This window comes from Lineus longissimus, chromosome 14 (assembly GCF_910592395.1).
Source record: "Lineus longissimus chromosome 14, tnLinLong1.2, whole genome shotgun sequence".
NCBI lineage: Eukaryota > Metazoa > Nemertea > Pilidiophora > Heteronemertea > Lineidae > Lineus > Lineus longissimus.
In genome coordinates, this window is record NC_088321.1 from 14,726,937 (window position 1) to 14,747,465 (window position 20,529).

Genomic DNA, 20,529 nt, shown 5'->3' on the forward strand with positions numbered 1-20,529 from the left:
CAACACAACACACTCTTTTATTTCATTTGTTTATTAATAGAGCTTGATGCAAATCTATACAAAGTCTCAGGAATTCAATCAACTGACATAATACAAATTATACTCGTCAATTAACCCCTTCATGGCCAAGATTCCTGGTATATTAAAGATTTGGGACCTACTCATAACATGGGAACTGATTGCGTAGCCCTATGACAACTTTTTATATGGTACCATAAGGAATAAACGCACAACATTTCAAAGTACCATTTCTCTAAAAGTGCACATAGGCGCATATTTTGAGGTGCTCGAGACAGGCTCCCATATGGTACCATAACACTACACCGCATGAAATAGGTACTTATTTTAAAGTGCTCGAGTCTGACCTTCTAATGGTACTACTGTTTCCAAAATTGGATTGTTTTCACAAAGTCCAATCTTAAACCAAAGAAACTTGGGCACAAAGGGGTTAATTTTATTTACAACTCTGTGCATTTGTTGGACAACCCTTGTCCCATAGCGAAATCTGAAACTGACATGGCTAAGTACAAAGATGGGCCAACAATTCATTCAATTACTGCTGTCAGGGGTATTTCAGAGTTCAGTTCTCCTTTTACGATGACCCAACCTTAATTGCAATGGTGTACATCACATGCCTGGTGTACAACCCAATAAAACTTTGCTGGTAAAGTATTCTTATAAGAATCTAACAGTATCTTTTGGGCTTTAAAACCTTTCGGGCTTTTTATCAAGACTAATGGATGGCATGGAATAGCCGTTTCAGAAGAAATTACCCTTGACAGTGTTCAAATCACTATAACACTTCCTCCATTTTATATACAAACATTTACAAGCTATAAAAATATCTCGGATAATTCCAGCAAAAATTTGTCAAAACCATGGTTTTTTTATAAAAGTTCATGATTTTGGAAAATTTTCCCATATTGAACCAATTTTTGTCTCAAAAGAACTGAATAAAATATTCAGCGCACAAGTTAATTGTTATTATATTATATTCACATACATAAATAGTGTGTTTGAAATAATTTCATGATCTTCTGCATCTTCTTCTACATTACCTCCTTTGGCCTGGTTTACATACGATTCACTTGTAACTAATTCTATGTAACCCCTCAGGCTGGGTTACATATGATTCACTTCTCACTCATTCTATATACCTCCTTGGCCGGACTACATAGAATTCACTTGTTACTTATTCAACAATACCTCATTCAGCCTGGGTTACATATGATTCACTTCTCACTATTCGTCATTTTGCCAAAACCTTGGCCGTCACCTCGGGTTTGCCAACATTTTAGCTCCACATTCACAGTGTTTGGTGAGTTGACCAATACCTCCAATTCCTCAACCTGACCTCAACCTTAAGCTTACAATATTCTCGGATACACATCTCAGCATGGGTAAAAACCCTTTTTTTGAAAGAAGATTTTTCAAAAAGAATTTTTTTTGCATCAGTTCTAATAAAACGAGGAACAATGATTAATCGATTTTAAGTAATTTTCATCTCAATACTGTATTAATTTGAGCACATGAACTTGCATTTAAACCAAAATTTTCAAATCCGCCTGATTAGTAAAGTTACAAAGACCTGAGAACTTGTACGATACTCATAACCGTGAAAATTTCGCGGCGCTAAAAGTTGGCAAAATTGCTCATTTTCAATTGGTGATAGATTAAATACTGTGTTTGCTGATAAAATTCACAGGGTTAATGCATTACAGTTTATAAATTAACATGCTTTCTAGGTACGCCTTTGACAGTACATGCACATTTGAAAATGAAACGTTTGCGAACATTTCCCAGTTTGCAGTATTCGTTTTTACCCCATCCTCCAAAATATAAGCAGACGCACAAAATGAAATCATAATCATAACAAACAAATACATTTCAAAGGCATTATTGAGGAGTCTTCAGATCCACACTTCTGGTGATTGGCGAGATATTCCAAAACATCTAGATTTAGAACGAACCGCACTTTACAGTGTAAATGCACTATGCGCAAACGAAGCCTCGTTTTCAATTCCGCTTGGGTTGGTGCAAAATGCGGAAGCTGTCAAAAAGCTTTTAAAACCACATTTTTCTTTGTTTAATTTGAGACGTTTTCGAATAGAAATTGATACCTTACTGTCAGTATTGATTGAGTCACCCAAACCGCTCGGATGGAGCCGAAATGTTGCTCGTTTTTGGCCAACATTTTTGCTCCACCCTCACGGTTTTGCTGAGACAATCAATACCTCTAGTTTCTTATAAATTCCGATGCCTGGCTTTGGTATGGAAAACCTGTTTCCAAACACCTCGCAGATAAAACTTGTTAATCAATGTGATCAAATAAGACATGTGCCAAAATAATATGATTAAAAAACGGTGCCAAAGTGATTGTATAAAATTTTCCTTTAGTTAGTATCAACAAATATATACAATGTAAAGTTAAAACAAATGCTGAGGTTAAGCATGTGGGTTGTGACAAAATTCAAATCTGATTGGCTGTTTTAAAAACACTAACTAAATAAATTGACCAATCAGAAACGTCGTTACATTTCTAAAGTTTGTTTCTTGGCCTATTCATATGCGTTAATGGTATTAAAGGGGTACGCCGTTCATAATTACTGGTGGCCAAGTTCTATAGAAATGCACTAATACACAATGCCATAGTGCAGTTATTATGAACACGAATTTGTTGAAACTTGGTACTTATTGTATTTGTAGATCTGTCTACAGAAAGGCAATGCTGAAATTTATATTAAGTATGTATTTACGCAATTGAAATTTTCAAATTCAATTACAAATTCAAAATTCTTAACGAACGGTGTAGTCCTTTAAGTGCCCCGCAAACAAGCGATCAAAATCGTGCCAAAAACATACGATCGAAATCACAGCGACATGCGATCACGATCGGATGCAACAACACAAAACGTCTGCAGTGGCACCTGTGATAAGAATCCGTTATCGCAGCGACCTGCCATGAATATGAAACTCAGGAATTACCAGCTTTGAACGCAGATGAAAGATCTTTTTGTCACACAACAGCGATTAAAATCGCTGCGACTAGCCATTGCAAAAGTACGATGCCTTTTCTTAAGTGCCTGGGTTATAATACAGGATCTACACAAACAGAAGTATTATTTTGTTCTACAAAAACAACATCACAGATGCCCGCCAACTGCGCATACTAATCATCCCAAGACCACTAATTTGACTCCTGCCTACAGTGCCCCTTTAAATCCCCAAAGGGTTAAACAAAAATCTCAAAACAGGAAGAAAAGCAGAAGTTTGAAAAGTACAAAAGTATCTAAACTATGGACAAAGAGATTGAGAATTATTACTTTAAGAATCCAGCACCAGGGGGCAGCACCCTCAGTACCTAGTTCCACTCAAAGAGGGCACTCTAATAGTGACTTGGCAAAAAATTAGTAAAGATCTGAAGATTTATGTCACCAACATACGAATAGAAGGAAGCTCATCCCAAGTTAGGCCTTGTTCCTAGTTCTATTCATAGAGGCCACTCTGAAGACAGTCTGACCTTCAAATGGCGTGACCTTCACCTTGTAACGACCTCGACTTATTGCGACCTTGATATTCTAGCTCATCCCAAGTTAGGCCTAGTTCCTAGTTCTATTCATAGAGGCCACTCTAAAGACAGTCTGACCTTCAAATGGAGTGACCTTCACCTTGTAACGACCTTGACTTATTGCGACCTTGATATTCTAGCTCATCCCAAGTTAGGCCTAGTTCCTAGTTCAATTCATAGAGGCCACTCTAAAGACAGTCTGACCTTCAAATGGAGTGACCTTCACCTTGTAACGACCTTGACTTATTGCAACCTTAATATTCTAGTGACCTTGGGTATAACCTTCAGTGTTTCATTAAAAAGGCGAGGTGTAACAATCTTAGCCCTGGAACAATTATACACTCGGTGTGCAAAAATGTGTAGCACAGCTGCTTTTTACACTGCAGGGCTATGATTGTACTGTGACTATAACTGTAGCACTTTACCTTAGCACAAAATAACACTACCTTAAATGTACCTTTTCTCTCAAAACCACTGCTTTTTCCATCTTTTCTACGAAGTAAGGTAAGATTGTACAATTATAACCTGGGTTTAATTACAGCTTTTGTATGCATGTGTACTGTGCATTAATGTTAATGTGTATGTTTTCTGTACTGAAGAGGCTATAACTGTACCAGGATTATAAGTGTACCACTTTACCTTACAGAGATCATTAAAGAAATAAATCACACATATATATCATACAGCCACATTGGAACAAGGCTTGTACATGCATCGTCCACATTTACTATTTAATCCATCCAAAAGCATTCAGCATTTAGTAAATAACATTTCTTTACAAAATCTTTTTACAAAATGTTACACTTTTCTTTAAAATAATATATTTTTGTCTCGAGTCCGATTGAAATATCAACATTCCTAGAAAATCGATGTCCACAAAATGCTGATTTTTGAATCAGACAAAATGGCTGAAGACACCCGAGGCAGTGTTCACTCAACAAGTGAGTTCTTTACCCTACACTCCCAAAACACAGATATGGTATCACCCAACCATAGAGTTTTGGGTCAAACCACACTGTGATAGGTGTTGCAGGTGTCAAGCTCCCACCTGTCAAAATCAATCACTGGCCCTGCCCCCTCATTTGCATATCCAATAAGGCATAGCTGCAAGAATGTTAATTTTGCCTGCACATAATTCTCCTAAGCGAGCAAAAAATGTCTGTATATTATAGCAGAGAAGAAGTTCTGAAGATGCCATTTTGGCAGAAATTCTTGTCTTTTGATTAGCACGTACACGCACAAAAATGCCTCTAAAATGTTTATTTTTGAACCAATTTTAAAAATTCAAAGCTCCACGGAGAGTCAAGACAGATGTCCTTCCATTCAAGCTATCACATTTAGCAATTAACAAGAGGAAAAAAAGTCTGAAATCCGCCTAAAATCGACAATCTGACATCCCTGCAAAATACACAGACACTCCCTACCAACCCAAACTTACATGTATACAAAAAATTATACTCTCTGGTGCGGATGAAGTTCTATATCTGCTTGATACCTCAGGTCCTTTGCCCGGCGCTTCTTGCCTTTCCCCGGCGGTGGGCCACCAGGTGGTGCTGATGGTGCACCGTAAGGTGGCGGCGGCCCCTGCGGTACCTGTGGACGTCTCTCAGCTGCCTGCGGCTGCTCGCCACGCGGCCGTCTCCGCGGCAACGTAAGGGCGCGTGCGGGCTTTTTACTCGGGTTGCTGCTTGGAGTGTGAACTGAACATATCTTGATGAACAAGGCCATGAAGAGGATTAACCCTATCGCCATCAGCAGGACGGCCCACCAATGAACCTGAAAGGTCAAATACGGAGTGAATTTCAAATTATTTGGAATCGCCATTCTATATTAGTATTTCCTCGTAACAAATCAGCCAATCAGAAGCGTTGTTACAAAGGCCGCTTCACCACTCCAGATTAAGGTAGCCTGGAGATTTTTCTACTTTTACCGGGACCAAGGATCTCTTATGCATTAAACGACTAAAACCTCGTCCCTACTCACCACAATCCATTCCTTGATAGTATTAAGCGTCGCTGGGTTGAAGAGAAGATTTTTCAATCGAGCTAGCGGACCGTCCGCGTCGACGCGACGGCACTTGAAGAAGGCATCACAGTAACCTTGCATGTTATCACAGTGGGAGCCTGGAAAATGTGGAATGCAAGATGATGACACTTGGAGCAGGGTGGTAAACTGGTTCATCATTGCAATAGTATTCATAGAAGGTAGAAATAATCTAGATTTCTCCAATCAGCGAGTTCACAATAATCCCTGCATATGCCCAAACCGTGTCAAAACCCGGCAAATTTCTTAAAAGTGTTTTTTCTTTGAAGCTTTTCATCAAAACCCCACATGGAATACGAAATTTACTTCTGTACTCTGAGACATCTCTTTGATATTGACTGAAATCACATCCTGAAGTATTTGACCTTGACCTTCAACATGTTGACCTTTAACCTTAGACCTACCAGCTGGCTTCCTAATAGCCAGACCTCCATTTATCGAATCTATCATTTCTTTAAACTTCGGCGCATCTGCGGCTAGCGTCAGACTTGCACTACTTATGCAGGGGGCGGTGGCAGAACCATTGGCTGAAAGAAAAAAACATTGAAGTACAGTAGAACCTCTCTATTAAGGACACCCTTGGGACTGAAAAGTACTGTCCTTAATAGAGAGGTGTCCTGATTAGAGAGGTAAAATTGAATGGTAACAACCAATTTGGGACCAAAACCAGTGTCCTTAATAGAGAGGGTGTCCTTATTAGAGAGGTGTCCGCTAAGGGAGGTTCTACTGTATTTTTGTTTTATCGTCTAAAGAAGGACTCTTCAATAACTAAACCATAAACAATTTTCACTACTGCAATTTCACAGATTTTTAGCAGTTACTCATGGACATTTTTTTTAACAAACGGCATTTGCCGTTAACTTTTTCACTACCGTACCCGGTTTTTACCGGGTCCTTACAGTGCCCGCAGTTAGCACCACCGTTAATCACTTACCTTTGCAGGAGATATAGCACAGCTCCGTGGAGTCTGCTTGTTCTAACGTCGACGAGCATTCCTCCCAACCGAACCGCTGACATATAGAATCCTTACAATCCTGAAAGGAGGAATAAGCATTGTTAACCCACTTGCATTTAATCCGGCCAAATCCAACCACACTGCCTCCCTTTACACCAGCCACGCCCCATTTTAAAATTTTATTGTACTGAAACTCTACTACTAGCTGCTATCGTAATCTTGTGAAACATGCCTCTGAAATACTTTCATTTTGTCCGATTTAGAAAATTTAAAGTTCTCCGGAGAGCCGAGGCAAAGATCTTTCTATTTCTGCTGCCGAATTGAATTTTTTTTGAGGAAAAAAATGAAAAGGCTCCATAAGTCAGAAATGTCTCAACCCTACTATTAACCACTGAAATGAGAGCACTTACCCCGGCCCTACAGACTTGGGTCATCGAATTGCAAGGCGTGTAGTCTTCCTTTGCAGCAGGCTTCGGGCAGGTTTTAGCCACACCAGTAAGAGGGTTAAGGAAACTATGAACAATTCATCATCATCATCATCATCATCATCATCATCATCATCATCATCATCAACAATATCATTGTCATCAACATCATCATTGTTGTCATAATCATCATTATTATCATCATCGACATCATCATCATCATTATCAACAATATCATTGTCATCAACATCATCATTGTTGTCATAATCATCATTATTATCATCATCGACATCATCATCATCATCATCATCAATATCATTGTCATCAACATCATCATTGTTGTCATAATCATCATCATTATCATCATCGACATCATCATCATCATCATTATCATCAATATCATTGTCATCAACATCATCATTGTCGTCATAATCATCATCATCATCATAATCAGCATCTCCATTACCGGCATCATAACCCCATTGGATTTTAGCTCAGTCTAAGGCCACAGTCCACCTATGTGGGATAATTTTCTTGCCCTGGCCTAACCACTCAGGTACAAGGGACCACCGCTCCAAGTATCATCCGACAGACCCTCATTAATTTATCAACATCGCATTTGCTTTTGAAATGTGCAAGTGAGTCGAGACGTAAAAAATATTGAATTGAGAGCTGAGCGTCAACTAGGACATTATGAGCTCTATAAACAATACTGTACTGTAAGTCCCCGGTAGGAGGAAACTGGAGTTCCCGTAGGAGACCTACGCTGTCAAAGGGAGTTGCTCTCTCAATGACAAGAGCACACCCGGACCGACTGGGAATTGAACCTGTGACCTCAGAGGTGACAGGCGCTGATGTTCGCACTGCGCCACTCCCGACAGTGGCGTTGTCAAAACATCAAAACGATTTCATAGAAAAGGATATTTGCAATTCGTTTCATTGCTGCACTCTGTTTCAGGGGAACACATCCTCGTCGCGTCGTCAAATTGACAGTTTTTACAACATGGATCTGCAGAGCTGAAATGGAAGAACGAAACAGTCAGTAAATCGGAATTTCTTTTTTTTCCAGCAGAATTCTGTAAAGTGTACACCCTATGTGCATTCAAGCTAAATAAACACTTCTGCGAAGGCTCCTGTTAACTTGAGTAAATCCACCACTTTTTGCACAGCGCCAATTAAGTCAGGACTGATTCAATTCACGAATTGTTTGCCGTGGATTGAACCACAGAGTCAGAGACAAATTGTTGGGTGAGCTGATTTAGGTGGGTTTACAAGCGCCTGGCTATCGGATCACTCAACAGAGCCTAATGCGCTGTGTCATCACCCAATTCCAGACCACACCACAATCACAACATCACAAGGAAAACGCAGACCTTTCAGTTTCTCTAAAAATACAAACTGACCGCACAGACTAGCCAGTTCCTGAAAGATTTATCCACAAACCTGCATTTATAGCCTGGTTTCAATTTACAGGCTTCGGACGCATCTGCCCCTGCGTCAACCGGACGAGGATTACAACACTTGTCCTGACATTGGTCAGCATAGCCACAGTCGCATTCTTCTCCTTCCTCCACAAGCATGTTACCGCAGAATGCAACTCCAATATCTGAACAGGAAAAGTGGAGAAAATTAAGCAATTCTTGTAGAGTAGAGTCAAGCCATCCAGGACACTCATGAGACTACTGTCCTTAGTAGTGAGTTGTCCTGATTAGAGAGGTCAAAATCTCTGTGTATGCAAGTGAATGTAGAATGAGATAGTTGGACGCAGAAATGGTTATGTCACGTCACCCTCTGTTGATTGGCATAAGGCACCTGGATGCGAAATGCTCCAAACTAAATTACCAGCGTGAATTAAAGAAGGATGGGAAATCGACAAAGACGGAAATTTGTACCTTTGAAACAATTGATTTTTCCGTTATTCTGATTGAAAATTTCATCGAGGACTAGCGAGATGTTGTTGAGGCTGCATGGCGAGAATTGATTGTTGTTCGTCCGGTCACCAGAGGTCGCCTGGGCGAACATAATGAAATTTCCAGCATCGTTTTTCAGTTTCGTATAGGGCATACATTCGGCAGGGTAGTCGTGCTGAAATCAACAACAATGCTGAAAACGCGGGCAACGCAAAGTGTGGCTAATCCCATCGTACGAGCACAGAATTGCAGATTGTCAGATTTCTTAAGCTATTACTTATTGTATCGCAGGAGTTTCATGGAAATGGCTGGATGTTGCCATGCCAACGATATCTTGCTAAATCTTACCAATTGTACGTGGTGTTAAACCAATTGACAGAGCAAATTGGGAATTCATCGATGAAATCAACAAGGACATGCACACATGCTTTTTCTAGCGCAAATCTATTTTTAGACACAGCTAAACCTTGGGGCAAGGCATAAATCTTGCTAGAGCAGACGCGACTTGGACAAGAGGGTAGCAGTCGATTCTGCGGGTGTGAGGGGTGAAACATCCTCCAATTGGCAACTACTTGTAAAATGGGGATTCTTGACTTGCTGCTTACCGGTGATCCAAAGTTATGACCGACTTCATGGGCGAATGTCAATATTGAAACCTTGGTCGGCACACGCTGTTGGTAATTTTCAAACGTCACGATGCCGGTGTTCAAACTTTTAAACGTTCTCTTGCCACCTTCGTTGTATTCTTTGTACTGCTCGCAGATGCCGCCGCTGACCCCTATTGGCGGGGAGAGAAATGAAAATGGAAATGAGAAAGAACATGAGACCACTACGAGCAGTCCTTTTCACACTGATTAACGGTGAAGAGGGCCAAATGTCCTTAAATTAGTAAAATTATTTCAAAACAACTTTTTTCCAATTTTCACACTTAAGAGTGAAAAGCGTTGTATAAAAACTCACTATTATCATCACGATGATAAGTTTGACCAAGAATCATTTATAAATTCTGGTTATTACTTACTTCCCTTGGCGCCAACCCACGCCAATCCCAGCGTCCCCTGGCTGAAGTCACGATACGTGAACATGTACGCCAGGCAGAAGTCGTCGTGGTTCGCGAGGGAATTGAGGTTCAAGAAGTTGCTGACGTCGATGTACGGGTTACAGAACTGATTCGTGTTGACCTGGCTGCAGGCTGAATCATTCTGAATCTGGAAGCCCAAAAGATGAAGATTTAAAGCAGGAGAACACGTGAACACTTTCAGCGCCATCTGACGTAGATCTTCGTCATTTCATTGGCCAGCCGCTTATCAGTTCGCTCACGGCTTGCCTTTTACTGACATCACCAAGAACGAGAGTGATCACAACGTTACGGTCGTTTGTTTGCTACTTGTTTGTTGTGGCCTTCAGTGGCTTCCTCTGCCTGGTGTGACGGCCTCTAAGGCTTCAAAATCACTATGGGAATCCGACTTACCTGGACTTTATTTACTTGAAAAGTAATACCGCTATAACTAATCCCGGGGCTGTCGGAATTCTTGAAAGTGGTCGCCTCATAAATATTCTTCAGCCCTGCAACGTGCGTGAGGAAAATACCAGATATTTCCCGCTGTATTGAAATGGCATCCTACAAGGTGGAAAAAAACAACGACTTGAGATTCTGAAAGGTATGGGTTGACTCTCTGAAATCAATGACGCCAGAGGTGTCATCGAACTTAACTATTTGACCCCTGGGTGCGGTTTGTTCAAAGCTTTGCTATCCGGTTTCGCGGCCGCTTAACCACATTTATCTTAGCGGGCTGCTAATTTTGCACCATTACGCTTAGGCCACCACCAAGTTAGCGGAACCTTATAAGTTTTCCCGAGGGGTGCTGCCTAGTAGGAATCCTCTAGGTTTTGTAGCGGCCGCCAAACTAACCAGGCTTTGAACAACCAGGCAATAATACTATGGTCAGATGCCCACAGCGTACCAAACTCAAACGACCATTCTGTGCCCAACAAAGTTGTTCATGCTTTTAAGAACAGTTAGAAATAAGACTTACTGTATTGTACGCGCCGGTCACCGATCCAAAGGTTGACCGCGCTCAACGTTGCTTAACTTCCACTCTGGGGCCAACGTGCCAACCACTGGGCCATAAGGGAATTCCCTCATGGCCGGCGGGTTAAGCCGTGCCATATACCTGGGGGTACTATACACCATTCCCCCCTTCGGACAGAGATGGATCGTCCGCGATCCTACTTAGCGCTTCATGCGTCTCAGTACCGAACTACAAATCCAGAGCTCGCATCGCGTGGGAAGGTCTGCCAGATGTATTGTACGCGCCGGTCACCGATCCAAAGGTTGACCGCGCTCAACGTTGCTAAACTTCCACTCTGGGGCCAACGTGCCAACCACTGGGCCATAAGGGAATTCCCTCATGGCCGGCGGGTTAAGCCGTGCCATATACCTGGGGGTACTATACACTTACCTTTCCTTCAGTTCTGAGCTCTATCCACAACATCGGGTCGGACTGCATGAACAATGTGCAAACTTTTGCATTACTCGCTGGCGCCCTCTTTTGACGATTCAAGGACTCGGAGTAAAGATTATGATACAAATTATCTCGCCCCGAGAATGAGTTTGTGCCGCGCTTCGGTCGATCGGGCTGTTCCTACAAATGGAACAACCGTTTTGAAGACATTTAACTTTTTTGCTACAGCAGGTTTTTTAAGTGAACCAAACCCCTGCCCACATCTGGTATAGACAGGGTGGCCTGGATCCCAATTAGGCTTAGGAAAAGCTTCACAGTGAAAGAGCTGGCATTACCCAATCTTATGGACGAGGGATGCATTTAGTTCAGTTTTTTCAGGTGTAACCAACCCAAAAAAAAACATGTATAGGGACTGTGGTTAAAAGATAAGTCTTAGTTTTTCGTGCGTCACACCCTCTCCCCCTGAAGGATGTGGATAGCCCCAACATCCAACCAGTCAATGAGTTTGGTAGCAAAATACTCACTACTCCTGAGTTCTGTACGCTTTCCATCCATTCCTTGGTGATAGGGTTTGCTTGACCACAGTGTGGCTGATGGGGTTCACCTCTTTTAACTCTGAAAAGACGAAATAGAATTATAAAATCTGTCAAGTCAACACTGGAACCTTTTTTGGACCCGGATTGAAAAATTCACCGGCTGTTGCAACTTTACACCAATCCGAAACGATAGGGAAGGTACCTTTCTTTACCAGGTGTGTGTGCACCTCTGTGGTCTCTAGAAGTAGTCGCTAGAAGGCCTTACATGTATGCAAAAAAAACACAAAGGGGGGCGCTATATATGGGGGTTGGGGACCACATACCTCTCTTTCACGCGTCTGTCTGCATAGATAATGGAATGGAACTTCTGTGGACTCTTGAAGTAGTAGCTAGAAGGCTCTATGTAATATGTTTCATCTAACGTTTTCACATAACCGCGGAATGTCCCGTCAATTATAGCACCAACTACACTGGAGCCAGGCTGGCCTGCAAAACACAACAAAAAAACAATCAATTTATTAAGTTTTGAAAGCTTAAGATTCAAAACACTCGTCTGTGTACGATTTACTCATCACAGACTTCTACAGATGACGCATTCACAAGTGCACTCACGACATATCAACACGTAAGGTGGCGGCCATCTTGGATTTTGACGCCGTGTCCTACTCTTACTGGAGTCTGTATGTACCCAAATACTAAATCAAGCTTTGACACATCGCCGACTTCTACAGATACCGCGTTAATAAGTGGCCGGAAGGCAGCCATTTTGGATATTGATGCGGCAACCTACTTTTCGCTAACTGTTTTACAAGACAATACATACCCGCTAATTCTCCCTGATATAAATGACTGGTATCTAATTTTTCTACCTTCCCGTGGCCGCGGTCGATAACGGCGTCGCGTGAGAAAATACTGGTATCGGGGCTGAGGCGGAGGGAAAATGTTCTGGAAGAAAAAGGATGAGTCAGAAAAAGTTCAGAGACCTCTTATTTGAACATATCGACTTGGCTGTATTCGAAAAACTTCAGAATAGCTTGATAATTGCATGAAAATTGAAAGGTACCTCCAGAAAGTGCCGAGCGAGAGCTTTCAAATGAATGTCAATAGGTTTACAGATGGTACCATTAGAGAGTGCTGCTCATACTGTTACCCTCAAATCCGAGTGACAACGAGAGGATTTCCCTGGGGCCCCCTAGTGTAAGCTAAAAGAACCACTTACTGTCCGTGAGCATTGAAATTTAAATGCGCATCGGTGGAAATCGACCTTTTCACGCGGCTGTGGGCATCGTGAAGGTCAGTGGTGCTGTACGTTAACCCCTCATAGTGCATTACATAGTCATTAAGCCGTCGTAAACCTGTAATGATAAAAAATAGGGATGTTTGTACTCACTTGAACACACAGGCAAGATTTTTGTTGCAGGCAATCACGATCGCAGGGGCATTGATGAAAAATCATTCATTTGTTGAGTGATCGCAGCTAATGGTCCCTTGCAGATTGTTGTTAACACCTTGATTGCATTATAATCGACCACAGCGATTTTATAAATATTGACCACACATTTCATTTGCTGGGATGGCTATCAGGTAAACAAATACAGGCTACTTCCTGCCTGTTCTGACATTCTGCTCATGAATGTTGTTGGGGACCAGTGCTGTACTAAGAGTAACACAGATTGACAGGGGACTATAGGCAGGAGCGGGGGGAAGGGGGGGTTAAATTAGCATCTTCAGGTGACTAATATACACAGTAAGGACACTGGGTCATGTCAGATTCAAAAGTAAATATATTCCTTGTACAAGCGTGAATAGTTTTGACGTACTGTGAGATGTGAGAGACCCCTATTGGCAACTTCTCAGGCGACTAATATTCACAGTAAGTTCACTGGGTCATGTCAGATTCAGCACTCCTCTTACAAGCGTGAATAGTTTGATGTACTTTGAGATGTGAGAGACCCCTATTGGGGACTATGTGTAACTTTATCCTGCCTACTTAGCTGCTGCCTATATAGTCCCTTTAACAGGGAATGGCACTATCTGCTGATATAGTGACATAGTGACATATCTGACCTTACCGCCACGCTGAATGATTGACCTCTGATAATAACAGCGTGGATACAATGAACCCATTCATTTTTTTACGATTTTTTCATGGGGGGAGCATGATCAGTCACTTCAAGAGAAAATCAATACGTTCTACTCACTATGTTTGTTGTGGATATGGTGGGACATGTAGGATATTGTGTGGTGTATCAGCGATCATTTGATAGAGTCATCAGTGTTCTCCACAGCCTTTGAGTTAAGAGGGGGGTAATCTAACAATGTTTTCCGTTTTCGTGTGCACTTAAAATCTTGTTAAAGTCCTATTTTGTAAGATTTCAAGGACTTCAGAAGCACTTTGAAGGCATTTGGGGGGTAATGTAGCATTTTAAGGTGGATAAAACGAATCAGGTCATTTAAAAAAAAAGAAAATGTGTCTGTCCAAAAGGATGTCGGTAATAGAGGTTCAACAGTTAAATTTTTATCCAGAGGGGAAAAAAAGGAAAGAGTACAGTACCCCCGGACCAAGGTGTCACCTCCCAAAGCTAATTTTTGAATTTTACCAAATTCTACCTAGCAGGGTTGGGTCACCCTCACCAAAACTGGTTTTACAAACCACCAAATAGTCTGTTCCCCAGCTACATGTATGACAGAGCTACATCGATGTGACGTCATGTGCCAACTCCATGATTATCGTTTGCTATCTCAGAGTCAGACAATAGATCAGCTTGGGTCATTCACGGCGTCATCTCATGAAATTCAAATCACTATTATCGACTAACGTCCAGTCATATTTTTGCCTGCTTGTCGGAAGTGGATGAGAGAGAGCCTCCATTCTGATAACTACCGTAATGCTATTCCACACATGTAATATGATACTTGTGTGATATCTGGGTAGGCCCGATGAAAATTCATGATATTCGTGACTGGCCGTAGGATGTGGCAGTGACTGACAGTCTCAAGAATGTGTACATTAGTACGTATGGAGAACAACTGCACCTTAATGTAGGGCATGATCCTCCGTGTCTTGGTACTACAGCAGAACCTCTCTATTAAGGACACTCTCGGGACTGACAAGTCCTGTCCTTAACAGAGAGGTGTCCTGATTAGAGGTAAAATTTATTGTAATCTCGGACCAAAACTAACATCCTTAATCCAGAGGTTGTCCTTGATAGAGAGGTGTCCCCTAAGGGAGGTTCCACTGTACATGTAACAGCATATAGAAAATTCAATACAGACTTGCACACATAAGCACATGAATTAACTTTTGTGGGTGTATAAGGTAAATAAGCTTACTTCCCGAACTTAACATTACACCAATCTCTTTGTCCACATAGAGTAGAAACGACTCACCCTGTTGGAATGGTGGTGACGTACATGCATGTGATCTTAACAATTTGATTTTATTGTCACTTTACAAAGACAACTTTAAAAAAAGTTCCAACAGCAAGATGTGTCTCTGGTCTCCAAAATGAGAGAGAGGATAACCACCCAGGAAATACAGGACTCCTGTCCTCTATTCCAGCAATGTATTGAGAGCAACAACAAGCCAATCCTAAAGCGAAACTCAACTGAGGTCATCTCCTCCAAGTTGTGACTTTTTCCTGAAAACAGTGCCTCCAATAAAGTAAAGTTTGTTTATTATAGTCTCACCCCTAATGAAAGGGCCAGCCAGCTTTTTGGCTTATGAGACACTCTTCACTTCCAAACTCCTATCTCTAATGCCTGGCGCCTGGCGAGAAGGCAGTTTGTACCCTATATTTAACTAGCTGGCGGCTAACCAACCGGCCGCATCGGAAAGAGGTCACCAGCGGGCTTCGAACCTGCGACCTTCCGTTCACGAGGCGGGCGCCTTAACCACTAGGCCATCGAGATCGGTACGTAGGATATGATAGAGGGCAATCTCTCCCGAGGATTACAAGGACGTCTGTCCTCCATTACTGAAATGTATTAAGAGGACAACCAACCCAATCGTGAGGCAAAACTCAAGTGAGGTCATCTCCTCCAAGTTGTCACTTTTTCCTGAAAACATTGCCTCCAATATGAGAGAGGACAATCTCTCCCGAGGATTACAAGGACGTCTGTCCTCCATTACTGCAATGTATTGAGAGGACAACCAACCCGAACGTGAGGCAAAACTCAAGTGAGGTCATCTCCTCCAAGATGCGACTCCAGCCTGAAGACATAGGCTGCAATATGAGAGAGGACAATCTCTCTCGAGGAATACTAGGACGTCTGTCCTCCATCACTGCAATGTATTGAGAGGACAACCAACCCGATCGTGAGGCAAAACTCAAGTGAGGTCGTCTCCTCAAACCTGAAGACATGGGCTGCAATATGAGAGAGGAATTCAAGCAAATGTGTCCACCATTCCTGCAATATATGGAGAGCACCACCAACCCAATCAAACGCGAGGCAAAACACAAGCGTGGACAGTCTCCTCTAAGTATTTACACAATGGAAATTTTCAAATTAGATTTCTAATTTACGAACAAACTGAGTAGCCCTTAGAAGCATGTGCATGAACATGTACATGTATGCCAATTGTAATCGACTCACCAGGACGTACAAGTACATATCAATTCTTTATCATAATTTCAACATACAATGTACAATGTACAATTCATCTACCAGTACCTTGCCACCTTGCTTCCTGGTCTAACCATCGATAAATGCAAGTAAAAGGCACAGATAAACAAGTTACATCAACTCTATTAGAGTTGACTGATCTACATTTCTTGTTTACCTGGCAATGCCGCATATTTGTAAACGGAGAGCAAGTTTGTAGACACTCAGAGAAGGTGTAATAATACTAGGTAATGATTTGTCAGAGACAAAAAGCAGTTTTTTCAGGTTCAGGGAAAAGTTACAGCACACCATGCTCCAGCTGGAGAAGGCCTTTTTCTGTTGTTTCCATGCGTATCTTGGGTTGGATATCCTCGATGCAGTGGCGGGGCAATTACATTATCTCCTCTACAACTATGAATTGGATGAGCTATGCTTGTAGTTTTAAAATTAAGATGCTCCACTGATAGAATGTACAATGTAATTATATTATGCTAATTGGTAAAAAAAAGATGAAAAACAAGTCAGGACACGCCACACACGATCTGATATGATTACCTCTGTGATATGATTAGTAGAGTCACGATAATTGATGATGGCTGGTTGAAAAAATGAAGTACATTATCCTGTTTGAAAGTCAAGTGTACCGTATTTTTATTGTAATTGTATATGCATGGCTTATATTATTTCAGCACTTTAAAAGTACTGTACATGTATGATGCGGACAGATTCATGAAGTTGGTACTGCCAATGGTTTTACTGCTGGACTTGAGCACCCAGACAAATTTTGTTGCCGACATGGACAAAACTGAAATGCAGTCTCCTGCCTTTTCAGATTTCTGGCTGAAACACTGGAAGGGGGGGGGTATAATAGCAATAATGATAATGAGTCTTTTGTACAGCGCAAAGTTCCGTGAAACTAAGCCCATGCTCAAAGCACTCCCTCTTCAGGGTCATGCTAATTCCCGACCTACCCCGACTTTTCCCGACATTTCCCGACTTGCGGAAAATGCTGCCAAAATATAGTGTATTAATCATCAGAATATTTATATTTGTACTGTTTACATACATATACAGCACGTCTGTTAATTTCAGGACTTTTGAACGATGCTAAGTTGAGCAAATCAACTCCAATAATTAATTTATGCTGGGTTCAGACAAGGCCATATGCATGTACAGTTTACAAGAAGCGACAACCACAACTAACCAAGATTACCGACCTGCAGAAAAATTGCGGTCGGTTGGGTAGATGTAACTTGCTTTGCTCAACTTAGCATCGTTCAAAAGTCTTGAAATTAACAGACGTGCTGTATATGTATGTAAACAGTACAAATATAAATATTCTGATGATTAATACACTATATTTTGGCAGCATTTTCCGCAAGTCGGGAAATGTCGGGAAAAGCGGGGTAGGTCGGGAATTAGCATGACCGCCCTCTTCAGTAGCATTGTAAGATCGTATGTTTTCTTGTTATGAATATTTATTCCATTAGTAGAACAAATGTGCACCGAGTGCTTGAATTCAGGGAATGGCCTTGCCACAAGCACATCATGAATTCCATCAGTTGAAGAACTAAAACCAAGTACAGTCAAGCGATGAGATTGTATGCAAATGATTGACTACACTGGGTGCCACAGTGGAATTCACTCAACTTAAAAGTACATTTTAAGCAGAATATATTATCCAGGTGTTCCAGAAATGCAAAAAAGTACATAATATTTATAGGCAAATGGATGTAATCATATGGTGTATATGAACGTACTCTAGAAGATGCTTCTCCAAATTTGCATTTTCTTCTTGGCAGTTACCAATATATCCATTTCAACCATGTCTTCAGTGAACTTTTGGAGGGCCACTTCACTCAATCAATATTAGACCACATTAAAAAGTCGGCCAGCAGGTGATAACAAACATTTTTGTATGCGTCTTGACAGTCAAACTAAAAGACAGTTGACTCCATTACCTAAGTCTATTCGATTCCACAACTTACTACAATCAATGAATTCTTATTTATATACATGTATGTATCATACAACAGTTCATAACTTTGGTCCCAGATATGACGATTGTACAGTTTGTGCATAACTGACCAATCAGCTAACAGAGCCAGTAAATGACGTAAATCATGCATAATCGTAAAATCAGATGATCGACGTCATTGCTGGCTCTGTTAGCTGATTGGTCAGTTATGCGCAAACCGTACAATCGTCATATCTGGGACCAAAGTTATGAACTGTCATATTACACATATTTATTTACGATCAATTTTTACAAACAACTACATCGTTTTCCAAACACAAAAAATACACAATGTCAGAAGATAATAATCATGTCATCCAAGCAGTCATTTGTATCATAAGTATCTCGTCCATGATTTTAATGACTCATCACAAAAATAATGACAACTTGTCAACTGCATCTCCCTAATTCCATCATTGCACTGCATTATCGGTCTATTATTCTTTTCCAATAATGCGATTTCGACATCTAAATCAAGTAATCACACATGAAAAATGCTCGTTAGGTTAAAATATCAAAACAGAGCTTGAAAGGGTGTGTCTAAATAAGATTGTGTACAAAACATTTGTACACAATACATATAATGTACAGTGTACATAATGCATTGTCCCTGTACAATTTTACATACACAGGGCAGGGCCAAAAATTCTGAGCTGAAGAGAAACGATTTTTTGACCTACCGCCGTGTGAGAAGTTCCACAGACATAGGAACGCTAATGCTGTCAGTTCCCGGATTAACATCTCTACTAATCCCTGAGAGCCAGATTTAGGTAGAAAGGTCCAATTTCTCAGTTTATTTTACGATCAAAAAGATAAAGATTTGTTTGTGATCATTCGTGATGCAGGAAGTAAATTTGGGGTCATCGGGTCAAGGCCGCTCGCCTGACGTCATTTTGTAAAAAGCAGACGAAATTTTACTGCGACTCCGAAACGAAATTATTATTTTGATCTTTATCGCCGATTGTCAGATCTGTTTGTGTTTTTCAGAATATCAATAGTTGTCTAAAGATTTATTATTTATATTTATATTTATAAATTATTTTTTTAATGCACAAAGTCTCTGAAAATACAAATGTTTGATAATCGATATTTAAGCACTGGATCTCCGCCGATGGTCGTTTCGTTTCATGACCTATTTTATTCGCACCCAGTCGTTTCGATCAAAATCGTAGTCGTTTCGCTCGTTGGGACTTAGGGGTGGTTTTGTTCCCATTATAGTCTCAATCCGCAACGCTTATCGAGCCTAGCTTATTAAAACCATGATGAAAAAACAGGAAAGCCCCTCTGTGTAAAAAGTTTGACGTCACAAGGCTAGCAAACCAATCAGGCCATTGTTTTGTCCATTCTCCAAGCGTCATCAATGGTGATCATCATTGCAAGACTCACTCGACCTACTGTCTCTGACTTTGTGACAATTTCAGCGGGTGCATGTAAAATTCGACAGACGGACCGAAGACCGGAAGATAGACAAGTTACCAAGTCACAACCACCTTGAGTTGTCTCAGTTTAGGCCCAGGAGGCTAGCTGTCATGCAAAAATTTCTCCGAAATTTTTATGACAGCTAGCCTATTTTCACCGGGCCAAATGTAAATGGTCTTCTACAGGTGGCGACATAACTATATCAAACAATCACAAGTAAAGAAACCATTTTACCAAGTCACAACCACCTCGAGTTTTCCTAGTTTAGGCCCAGGAGGTGCTGCCTCCTACACTACACAGGAGACACAGACCTTTAATTCAGAGAAAATTTCTGCTCGACAGCTGGCCCATTTTCACCGGGCCAAATGTAAATTCTTTTAAATCAACTAATTATGACCCTGCACTTTAATAGAATGGTCTTCTACAGGCGGCGACATATTCTATATGAAACAATCACAAATAAGGAACCAAGTTACCAAGTCACAACCACCTCGAGTTGGCTCAGTCTAGGCCCAGAAGGTGCTGCCTCCTATACCAAACCAGTTGAACTGACCCAAGTCCCAAGAAAATTTTCACGACGGCTAGC

General features: G+C 41.2%; 1 protein-coding gene across 1 annotated transcript; it reads right to left on the reverse strand.

Annotated features, from left to right (window-relative positions):
• Positions 1–21: 21 nt before the first annotated feature.
• LOC135498561 (disintegrin and metalloproteinase domain-containing protein 10-like) lies at positions 22–19,372 on the reverse strand. Its single transcript, XM_064788860.1, has 17 exons — positions 19,205–19,372; positions 13,122–13,257; positions 12,726–12,847; positions 12,226–12,388; positions 11,891–11,981; positions 11,364–11,546; positions 10,373–10,522; positions 9,923–10,109; positions 9,507–9,679; positions 8,884–9,076; positions 8,435–8,597; positions 7,916–8,008; positions 6,977–7,061; positions 6,546–6,645; positions 6,016–6,138; positions 5,552–5,691; positions 22–5,344 (listed from the first exon to the last, which is right to left on the reverse strand). The coding sequence occupies exons 1-17, from the start codon at positions 19,263–19,265 to the stop codon at positions 5,021–5,023; spliced, it is 2,487 nt and encodes an 828-aa protein (XP_064644930.1). The 5' UTR covers positions 19,266–19,372; the 3' UTR covers positions 22–5,020.
• Positions 19,373–20,529: the final 1,157 nt, after the last annotated feature.